The 12000-nt window shown below is 43.0% G+C and overlaps 1 protein-coding gene across 1 annotated transcript in view; it reads right to left on the bottom strand.

Annotated features, from left to right (window-relative positions):
• The window catches only part of LOC111953394 (sterol 26-hydroxylase, mitochondrial), a 14225-nt gene extending 3389 nt beyond the window's left edge, over nt 1-10836 (bottom strand). The window contains exons 1-6 of the mRNA XM_070435537.1: nt 10557-10836; nt 8080-8270; nt 4702-4901; nt 4274-4471; nt 3769-3932; nt 1055-1224 (exon numbers count right to left, since the gene is read on the bottom strand). Of these exons, the coding sequence (XP_070291638.1) occupies nt 1055-1224; nt 3769-3932; nt 4274-4471; nt 4702-4901; nt 8080-8270; nt 10557-10823 (1190 nt within the window). The 5' untranslated portion in view covers nt 10824-10836. The remainder of the gene's footprint in view (nt 1-1054; nt 1225-3768; nt 3933-4273; nt 4472-4701; nt 4902-8079; nt 8271-10556) is intronic.
• Nucleotides 10837-12000: the final 1164 nt, after the last annotated feature.

The raw sequence follows: 12000 nt of genomic DNA, 5'->3' as shown, positions 1-12000 counted from the left end.
AGAGTTTGAAGGTAGGCCTTGAAATACATCCACAGGTATACCTCCAATTGACTCAAATGATGTCAATTAGCCTACCTAGCTTCTAAAGCCATGACATCATTTTCTGGAATTTTCCAAGCTGTTTAAAGGCACAGTCAACTTAGTGTATGTAAACTTCTGACCCATTGGAATTGTGATACAGTGAAATAATCTGTCCTTAAATAATTGTTGGGRAAATTACTTGTCATCTACAAAGTAGATGTCCTAACTGACCTGCCAAAATGATAGTTTGTTAACAASAAATGTGTGGAGTTTTAATGAATCCAACATAAGTGTATGTAAACTTCCGACTTCAACTGTAGCTACCTGGACTATCTGCATTGACCCTTTTTGCACACTCTTTTTGACACATACTTACACTAACACATACTCACCCACAGACAACACGTACACACAGGCACACATTTGCCACACACACACACCCACACTCATCACATACGCTGCTGCTTCTGTCTATTATCTATCCTATCCTGTTGCCTAGTCACGTTACCCCTACCGATATGTACATATCTACCTCAATTACCTCATACACCTGCACATCGACTCAGTATTGGTACCCCGTGTATATAGCCAAGTAAACATTACTTATTGTGTATTTATTCCTTGTGTTAATGTTTTTTTATTTATTATTATTATAAAAAATATATATTGTATTCTGCATTGTTGGGAAGGACCCGTAAGCATTTCACTGTTAGTTTACACCTGTTCTTTATGACATTTGAACACACCATTCAGGTTATATAAGGACACTGCCTGCCCCCCCCCCCTTATATACACTGTCCAAAAAGCATGTCCCATACCTTGACCCTCTGCACTCACTTATCAGTCATTATCATCATCAGTATAATTAGGGAAAGGGAAATGCAAGCACACAAACTCTTTGACCAGGCATGCTCAAAACAAGAGGCCAGTTGCAGGTCGCTGTTCTTGGTGCGTGTGTGTGCGTGTGTGTTCACCTTAGAACCTGGATGTGTGTACGTGTACATGCATCTGTGCCTACGTGCGTGTGTGTATTCACCTTAGAGTCTCCTTGATGACAGCCTTCAGGTAGGGCATCCTGCTCAGGTCCTCTGATCTGGGCTGCTGTCTTCCCGGACACACGGACATGATCTCACGGTACAGCCTGTCCTGAGACGCGGCGTCGCGAGCCAAGAGGTACAATGCCCACGACAAGGTGTTGGACGTCTGAGGCGAAAGGAGAAGGACGATAGAAAGAAAGAGGGGTTTACTTAGGGTGAAGTGATATGATATATACGGAACAAAAATATAAACGCAGCATGTAAAGTGTTAGTCCCATGTTTCATGAGCTGAAATAAAAGATCCCAGAAATTGTCCATTATCACAAAAAGCTTATTTCTCTCAAATGTTGTGCACAATTGTTAGTGAGCATTTCTCCTTTGCCAAGATAATCCATCCACCTGACAAGTGGCACATCAAGAAGCTGATTAAAAAGCATGACCATTACACAGGTGCACCTTGTGCTGGGGACAATAAAAGTATGTTTTAAAATGTGCAGTTTTGTCACACTACACTGCCACAGATGTCTCAAGTTTTGAAGGAGCGTGCAATTGGTATGCTGATTGCAGGAATGTCCACCAGAGCTGTTGCCAGAGAATTGAATGTTCATTACTCTACCATAAGCCGCCTCCAATGTTGTTTTAGAGAATTTGGCAGTACGTCCAACCGGCCTCCCAACCGCAGACCACGTGTATGGTGTCGTGTGGGCGAGCTGTTTGATGATGTCGRCATTGTAAACAGAGTGCCCCATGGTGGTGGTGGGGTTATGCTATAGGCAGGCATAAGCTACGGACAACGAACACAGTTGCATTTTAGCAATGGCAATTTGAAATCACAGAGGATCTCATCACGGTATSTAAGGCCCATTGTCGTGCCATTCATCCGCTGCCATCACCTCATGTTTCAGCATGATAATGCACTGCCCCATATCGCAAGGATCTGAACACAATTCCTGGAAGCTGAATATGCAAGAACTGGGACATTCTCACCAGACATGTTACCCATTGAGCATGTTTGGGATAATTTGGATCGACGTGTACAACAGCTTGTTCCAGTTCCCGCCCATATCCAGCAACTTTGCACAGCCATTGAAGAGGAGTAAGACAACATGCCACAATCAACAGCCTGATCGACTCTATGTGAAAGAGATGTGTCGCGCTGCAATGGTGGTCACACCAGATACTGACTGGTTTTCTGATACATGCCCCAACTTTTCTCTCATTTTATCATTATTTTTACCCCAATTGGTAGTTACAGTCTTGTCCCATCGTTGCAACTCCCATACGGACTCGGGAAAGGTGAAGGTCGAGAGCCACGGGTGCTCCGAAACACGACCCTGCCAAGCCGCACTGCTTCTTGACACACTGCTCGTTTAACCTGTAAACCAGCCACACCAATGTGTCGGAGGAAACACGGTACAACTGGCGACCGTGTCAGAGTACGTGCGCCCTCCCCTAACCCGGATGACGCTGGGACAATTATGCGTCGCCTCATGGGTCTCCCAGTCGCGGCCGGCTGCGACACAGTCCGGGATCAAACCTGGATCTGTAGTGACGCCTCAAGCACTGCAGTGCCTTAGACCGCTGCGCCACTCGGCAGGCTCTACTTTTTCTTTTAAGGTATCTGTGACCAACAGATGYGTATCTGTGTTCCCAGTCATGTGAAATCCATAGATTAGGGCCTAATTAATACATTTTAATTGACTGATTTCCTTAAATGAACTGTAACTCAGTAAAATCTTTGAAATTGTTGCGTTTAGATTTTTGTTCAGTATACTTTATTGTCCCTGCGGGGAAATTTGACTTGGACAATTAAAATGCTGATGTTTAAAAAATATATATATATTAAAAGTTGAGGGAGTGGTGGAGGCTGTATCAGAGACAAGTTATCAGTGATCATCAACATTTATTGACATGGACAATTAAAATGCTGATGTTTAAAAAAAATATATATATTAAAAGTTGAGGGAGTGGTGGAGGCTGTATCAGAGACAAGTTATCAGTGATCATCAACATTTATTGACATCAATTCATCATCAAAGCAGCTGAGGAATTTACTTTGGAACATTAGATCATTTCAAGTGACATCTAGTCATTGAATAAAAGTGAGAACACTGATTCCCAGTAAGCAAAACACATTTTTTATCTCRATGACGTTACATAAAAGGTGGAATAAATAGAGCTCGAGGCTTGTGTTTTACTCAGCAACAGCTTCCAGAGAGCAGCAAGCGGCGCTTGACAAAGACAAGCCCAGACTGCTCCAGGGAATGCAGTCGGGCAGGTCCTGCTGTGTTTGTATGGTTACTGTGTGTTTGTTTGTCTGTGGTTACATGCGTTTGTGTACGAGTACATTTTGTACCCTCAAAAACAAATAAAAAGTTACACTGCAAATATATATATATATATATATTTGCAGTGTATGTCAACAAACTAAAGGAAATGGTCTCAGTATTTATGGCCTGGGGAGAATCATGTCATCTTAAAGCCAAAATACACCTCCACCCATTCCCTAGGATGTGTCCAGTAGGCACAAAACAGAAGAAAACACTTTGAAATGGAGAGGAAATAATAGCATTTTGCCAATGAGAAATTCACATGTTCATTTTCTGTTGCAAACGGTTTGTTTAYGGTGTACCCTACTGAACGTGAACCTGCTGTTGTGTATGGCACCACCCTCCTCTCTGTATGACMTCCCATGACCCTCTCCTCTCACCGTGTCCACTCCGCCCAGCAACAGCTCTGTGACGCAGATGTACACCTCTCCCAGGGTCAGTTTATCACAGGACAGCAGGTAGGTGAGATACATCCCCTCCACCTGCTTCCCAGCAAGCACCTGGGCATCCATCTGCGCCAACTTATGGTCAATCAGACGCTGAGCTGARGGTTTATAAAGAAATACATTGAACACACACATTCATGTAGGGGACGCACACAAACACAAAATGAGTCTMAATAGTGAACATAGCTCAACAGTTAGTCTCCCTAGGCAGACGGGTTGCCTCCCACATTAACAAAGTTCCCACATAGGTCTGCGATTTCCGACACTTCTCAACAGTGCTTAGCGGCTGACAGTGGCTGACGTGCAATTGACAGGGCAATAGAAACAACCATATGCTTCCATTGTAGAGGTCGAACCTACCAYGTCTACTTTCCACCTACACATTTAAGTCCRCTTGTCGCTCAATAGAAGGAGCCCCTGACATTATTTACAAACATACCTACATTCACCAGGTCGTCCCAGGCTTGGATAAATCGTTTCCAGAAGGGCAGGAYGTTGCGTGTCCAGAGCGGGAGGAAGAGGACGGTCTCAGACAGGGTTAGCATGWCGTTGGCTGCAGCGATGAACTTCAGCGTGTCCTTAGGGATCTCCTCCTGCAGACAACCCAGCCGCGTCTCAAACAGGATGGAAGAGATCCCTGCAGGGACGGAGAGAACACAATGAAYAATGAGGACTACACAGAGCTGGTGGGGATTCTAGGTATCCTAGATGCCATCTCCTGCCGTTGTGCCCCTGAGCAAGGCACTTTACCTAAGCTGCCCTAGGGGCACTGTGGCAGACCCTGGCTTCCAACCCCACTGGGTGTGTGTGTGTTTCTGAAGGGGTTAAAAGCATAAAAAAATACTGAATGAATCAATGGTATCACACCTTCAAAGCCAAACTTGTAGAGCTCTGCTGTGAGGTCTGGTACGGTGGTGTGGTCCGGACTGCGGAGGCGTAGCCTCTCAATACGCTGTAGCAGGTCCCCTACCACCTGGTGGATGACAGGCGCATACGCAGATACCTCCGCTAGCTTCAGCATCTTTGGATTCAGGACACTACGGATACGGTACCACTGTAGGTCTTTACTGTAGGAGAGGACAGGAGACAGACAGTGAATCTACAGTAGATATTCAGAATAAAGGGGTGGAGGTATATCTACAGGTCACGGCCAAAATAAAGGGAAAACTTCAGTAACGAGGGATACAAAGTATATTGAAAGCAGCTGCTTTCACACAGGTGTGGTTCCTGAGTTAATTAAGCGATGAACATCCCACCATGCTTCGGGTCATGTCTAAAAATGCCCAGTTGCCTATTATTTTGGCTACCGTGGCTAGAAGAGATCTCAGTGACTTTGAAATAGGGTTCTCAATGGAGCAAAGGGGGTTTAAAGTGTGTGTGTCAGTCACTAGATCTCAACCCAACTGAACACTTATGGAAGATTATAGAGCGGCGTCTGAGACAGCTTTTTCCACCACCGTCAACAAAACACCAAATTATTACATTTCTCATGGAATAATGGTGTCAGATCCCTCCAATAGAGTTCCAGACACTTGTAGAATCTATGCGAAGGCGCATTCAAGCATTTCTGGCGACCTAGTGGTGGCCCAATGCCCCATTTAAGACGCTATGTTGGCGTTTCCTTTATTTTGGCAGTTACCTGTAGGTTAGACGGATAATGTTGAGGTGGAGGTACTACTGAAACAAGTTTACCTGTAGGACCATGGTTTCCTCAAACCAGACCAATATTGCTTTTACCCAAGGCAATGATTTATTACCAATAACAGTCATAGTGTATCTTTGAAGCATAGGGTGTAAGCAATGTTCCCTCTAAGCTGCGCACCTCCTCCAGGACTGCCGCGCTGAAGAAATGCCATGCAGAGACCCAAGAGATTGAACTTTACTGAGTTCGCCGCATTAGTTTGCACTATATAGATTAATGTTTTTTTTCTGTGATCGTATCAAAATTATGAACTGGGTGGTTCGAGCCCTGAATGCTGATTTTTCTGACAGGCTGTATCTAGCCACTCCACGTTGTGTCGTGCATGAGATCATCCCTTAGCTGTGGTATATTAGCCATATACCACAACCCCGTGCCGCCTTATTGCATAAATATACAGTGCCTTGYAAAAGTATTCACCCCCTTGGCGTTTTTCCTATTTTTTTGCATTACAACCCTTTGCTATGAAGCCCCTAAATAAGATCTGGTGCAACCAATTACCTTCAGAAGACACATAATTAATTAAATAAAGTCCACCTGTGTGCAATCTAAGTGTCACATGATCTCAGTATATGTACACGTTCTGAAAGGCCCCAGAGTCTGCAACAGCACTAAGCAAGGGGCACCACCAAGCAAGCGGCACCATGAAGACCAAGGAGCTCTCCAAACAGGTCAGGGACAAAGTTGTGGAGAAATACAGATCATGGTTGGGTTCTAAAAAAAGATCAAAAACTTTGAACATCCCACAGAGAACCATTTAAATCCATTATTTAAAAAATTTAAAGAATATGGCACCACAACAAACCTRCCAAGAGAGGGCCGCCCACCAAAACTCACGGGCCAGGCAAGGAGGGCATTAATCAGAGGCAACAAAGAGACCAAAGATAACCCTGAAGGAGCTGCAAAGCTCCACAGCAGAGATTGAAGTATCTGTCCATACGACCACTTTAAGCCATACACTCCACAGAGATGGGCTTTACGGAAGAGTGGCCAGAAAAAAGCCATTGCTGAAAGAAAAAAATAAGCAAACATGTTTGGTGTTCGCCAAAAGGCATGTGGGAGACTCCCCAAACATATGGAAGAAGGTACTCTGGTCAGATGAGACAAAAAATGTGCTTTTTGGCCATCAAGGAAAACACTATGTCTGGCACAAACCCAACACCTCTCATCACCCCGAGAACACCATCCCGACAGTAAAGCATGGTGGTGGCAGCATCATGCTGTGGGGATGTTTTTCATCGGCAGGGACTGRGAAACTGGTCAGAATTGAAGGAATGATGGATGGCGTTAAATACAGGCAAATTCTTGAGGGAAACCTGTTTGTCTTCTGAAACGTTTCAGAGATTTGAGACTGGGACAGAGGTTCACCTTCCARCAGCACAATGACACTAAGCATACTGCAAAAGCAACACTCGAGTGGTTTAAGGGGAAACCTTTAAACTTCTTGGAATGGCCTAGTCAAAGCCCAGACCTGAATCCATTTGAGAATCTGTGGTATTACTTAAAGATTGCTACACCAGCAGGAACCTATCCAACTTGAAGGAGCTGGAGCAGTTTTGACTTGAAGAATGGGCAAAAATCCCAGTGGCTAGATGTGCCAAGCTTATAGAGACATATCCCAAGAGACTTGCAGCTGTAATTGCTGCAAAAGGTGGCTCTACAAAGTATTGACTTTGGGGGGGTGAATAGTTATGCACGCTCAAGTTTTCTGTATTTCTTGTTTGTTTCACAAAAAATATTTTGCATCTTCAAAGTGGTAGTAAATCAAATGATACAAACCCCCCAAAAAATCTATTTTAATTCCAGGTTGTAAGGCAACAAAATAGGACAAATGCCAAGGGGGGTGAATACTTTCGCAAGGCACTGTAGGTCAGCAATGGGRAGTTATTGTAGGCCACATTTCAAGCTCTCTTTGAAAAGCTAATCARGTAAAAAGCTTACATCTTAATTAAAGGGGCAGTGTTGTATTTTGAGACATGCTTGAATATCCTAACTTGTCTAATTCTCTGTATGGTAATAATAATACATTTTATTTTGTAAAGTGGTTTCTTGCATCATACAATGCAATTTAMAGTCACCTATTTGGCCCATGGTGTTACAAACCAAGTAAAACATTATTAATATCAAGCGTTTCATAATGTAAAAACGTTATTAAAAATCAAATGCAATATAGGCCYGAATTGAACACCACATATAGRCTACTGTAAGCTATATCACAGAAATYAAAAGCTATTTACACGTGAAAATGTTATGGGATTTGCTCCATTGGTTTTGTTGGTACAGTAGACCTACATTATGCTCAAATAGCCACAATAGCCTATTGGCTACTGTCTAAAACTGTAATGGTACAGCTGCAGGGTTTACTGTAAACGTGCGGCGGAAGTTGCACAAAATTCTCACATTAAAGTTTCTGCTCACAAGAACTAAAATGTCCTCAGTGCCCCAATTTTGTTTTGAGGGAACAGTGGGTGTAAGTAAGTATTATCCATTCCCTTTCCTACACCCAATCTAGGAATAGTCCTTGATGTGGTTCATTGGCCACTCACTCCACATGGAGTCCATAGGCCTGTCCCCTCATATCGCGGTACTCCTTCCAGTGTGGCAGCTCTGTCCGGACCGGGTAGCGGCCCTCCTGACGGATCACCTGGGATATAAGCTCTGGAGACGCCACGTTCACCACATCAAACGGGCCGAACCGCGAGCGCCAGATGGGCCCGTACAGTTTCTTGTGTTCAACCTGGGTTGGGGGAAAAGAGAAGAAGATCTTTGATTCTGGAAATGCACAGTGAGACAGTCCAATATTAAATATGAATTTATGATTCACAAAATATACTCCCAGTATACAAAACATTAGGAACACCTGCTCCTTCCATGACAGACTGACCAGATGAATCCAGGTGAAAACTATGATCCCTTATTGATGTTACCTGTTAAATCCACTTCAATCAGTGTAGCTGAAGGGAATATGACAGGTTAAAGGAGTTTTAAGCCTTGAGACATGGATTATGTATGTGTGCCATTCAGAGGGTGAATGGGCAAGACAAAAGACTTAAGTGCCTTTTAACGGGGTATGGTAGTAGGTAACAGGCGCACCRGTTTGAGTGTGTCAAGAACTACAACGCTGCTGGGTTTTTCATGCTCAACAGTTTCCCGTGTGTATTAAGAATGTTCCACCACCCAAAGGACATCCAGCCAACTTGATCCAACTGTGGGAAGCATTGGAGTCAATATGGGCCAGCATCCTCGTGGAATGCTTTTGACACGTTATAGTCCATGCCCCGACAAATTTAGGCTGTTTTGAGGGAAGAAGGTGGTGGACTCAATATTAGGAAGGTGTTCCTAATGTTTTGTTCACAGTGTATATAAACTACTTATTAACCTAATTAGTCATAAATCAACCATGAAGCCAGGTGCATATGATCCCACAAATATCAGAGCCAATTTGACCCCCCTCAATAATATGCTATGATACATTTCATGGATGTGAAATGATTTAACCACCATATGTACTGGCTTTCTACACAGTACTACTCAATTCCAAATGTTATGATTGGATCTCCCTGCTGCCAATTATGCTTTCGGGTTTGGTCTGGCCCATGGTTTGTGAAGGGGATAAAAAAAGTTGTACAAGGCTTGAAAACCCTAAATTCTGTGAGCTAACGTTTAACAAATAAATAAGTACAGTTATATTTAACATGGTAAATTCATAAGTGCAAATGAGAATTATAGAAAAGGATATTTTTCAAACGGAGAAAGTTTCTATTGCGAAGTGACGTCTCGCATGTGAGCTCTATTTCTCAAAATGACTTGATAATTTGTAACGGTTATATTAGGCTCAACTATGTAAGTTCAAGACAGCATTATGCCCTTTTGAAAGAGCTGGTTTCTATTAGGCTACACAGTTAGAGAAGGGTTGTTTCTCTGAACCTCCGGCAGCAGGCTCAAGCCTGTTATCTCTCCAGTCTTGCCTGATTTTAGAAACAAATTTGAAGGCCAGCATTGTGGGGGGAAAGCACTCATGTTTATACAACCCAATAATCACCCTGAGAATACTTCCAGAACCACCTTGATCATTTATTTCAATTAAGAATATCTCCAAAATAAATTAGCCTACCCTAGTCTTTATTGATATACAGTACATGTGACATTGCACAGCAGTAAACTGGTCTATTTCACCATTATTATTTTCTTCTTCTTGATTTCAATAGGTAAGGGAAACCAGGTACTGGTGTTTGTATGTGCTRTTTCTTGATGAGTACAGGGTATTCTTATACCATATTTTTGTGTAACAATAGTATACATTCATTCAATTGGCAGAGGTGAGACTGAAAAAGGGAGCACCGGTTGAGAGTGCTGCAGTTATCAATTGTGATCATGGTCACAGCTCTATTGCAAATGTATCATTCTAAACATTTGTCAGTTTCATTGTGGACTTTTCCCTGAAATTAGATGTTGGCCTATCAGGGGGCTATAGGCTACTTGCATCTAGCTCAGCAAACCATGTCAAAATTGAATTGCAATTATAAACCCAGATTTTAGTCAGTAGCCTATGCCTATTGAAAMAAGTCAATCTCGCAAATAGGCCATTTTATAACTGTTTGTAGTCTTTACATCTGCCACAAAATAACGTCAGACCGTGTACCACGGGAATGACCCACAAATATTTATTATGTTCTAATTACGTTGGTAACCAGTTTATAATTGCAATAAGGCACCTCGGGGTTTTGTGGTATATACACCACACCTCGGGCTTTGTTTAATCATAGCAGTCGTCAAAACAAGTTACATCGACATCCATTGATGGAAAATGATCTGGATAGTTTAAAAGTTACTTACATTTTCTCTTGCAAAAAAAATATTCTTAAACTCACATTAATTGTGATGGAAAATCGAATTTAGCTTCTTAGTCTACATCGTTAAAAATGTCGATATTCCTTAATTCACTCGATAACGTGCACTCACTACATGTATGCAGTTAGCCATACAGCAGAAATTAAGCGAGGCACTGTGGGATTCATTTTACCTGCATCGCATGGCTCTTATCTGCATATCCCTTCACGAACAGCCAATACACCGTCGTGGCCAAACTAGGTCCACGTAGATCGTCTATTGTTTTGTACTTCTCCGGACTTGTTTCTATCGTTGTCTGMAAATTTTGTCCTAAGTGTCTGCTGGCTCCGGATTTGAACCTCCGACCACCAGACACAAAGCCGTCCAGCGCCACTGACAGTGTCTGGCGGTGGTGAACTGTGAGYCGGAGCGTCCTGGTCACYGCAGCAGGGCTACACATGTTGAGTAGAGCGCGYAAAGGCACATTCTGCCACCTGTGGCTTTTTAATACATTTTGCCCTGCGKWMCRYWGGGACTCGCCCATAAGYTTCACATTTCAACATGACATGCACAAAGAACCATTTAATACTAAAAATAAGGTAGAATCAAAACACGAGATATTAAAAGAACACGATAAAACAAGCACACYACAAWATATGCAGGTTCAGTTCCAGGACCATATTTACAAATGTGTAGGGATATTGACCCTATAGAGGTTGATACAGTGGGGCAAAAAAGTATTTAGTCAGCCCACAAGTTCTCCACTTAAAAGATGAGAGAGGCCTGTAATTTTCATCATAGTACACTTCAACTATGACAGACAAAATGAGGAAAAAAATCCAGAAAATCACATTGTAGGGGATTTTTAAATGATTATTTGCAAATTATGGTGGAAAATAAGTATTTGGTCACCTCAAACAAGCAAGATTTCTGGCTCTCACAGACCTGTAACTTCTTCTTTAAGAGGCTCCTCTGTCCTCCACTCTTACCTGTATTAATGGCCCCTGTTTGAACTTGTTATCAGTATAAAGACACCTGTCCACAACCTCAAACAGTCACACTCCAATCCACTATGGCCAAGACCAAAGAGCTGTCAAAGGACACCAGAAACAAAATTGTAGACCTGCACCAGCTGGGAAGACTGAATCTGCAATGGTAAGCAGCTTGGTTTGAATAAATCAACTGTGGGAGCAATTATTAGGAAATGGAAGACATACAAGACCACTGTAATCCCCTCGATCTGGGGCTCCACGCAAGATCTCACCCCGTGGGGTAAATGATCACAAGAACGGTGAGCAAAAATCCCAGAACCACACGGGGGGACCTAGTGAATGACCTGCGAGAGCTGGGACCAAAGTAACAAAGCCTACCATCAGTAACACACTACGCCGCCAGGGACTCAAATCCTGCAGTGCCAGACGTGTCCCCTGCTAAGCCAGTACATGTCCGGCCCGTCTGAAGTTTGCGAGCATTTGGATGACCAGAAGAAGATTGGAGAATGTCATATGGTCAGATGAAACCAAAATAGAACTTTTTGGTAAAAACTCACCTCGTCGTGTTTGGAGGACAAGAATGCTGAGTTGCATCCAAAGAACACCATACCTACTGTGAAGCATGGGGGTGGAAACATCATGCTT

This window comes from Salvelinus sp. IW2-2015, linkage group LG27 (genome assembly GCF_002910315.2).
Source record: "Salvelinus sp. IW2-2015 linkage group LG27, ASM291031v2, whole genome shotgun sequence".
Taxonomy (NCBI): Eukaryota; Metazoa; Chordata; class Actinopteri; order Salmoniformes; family Salmonidae; genus Salvelinus; species Salvelinus sp. IW2-2015.
This window is presented reverse-complemented; position numbering and strand designations above follow the sequence as displayed.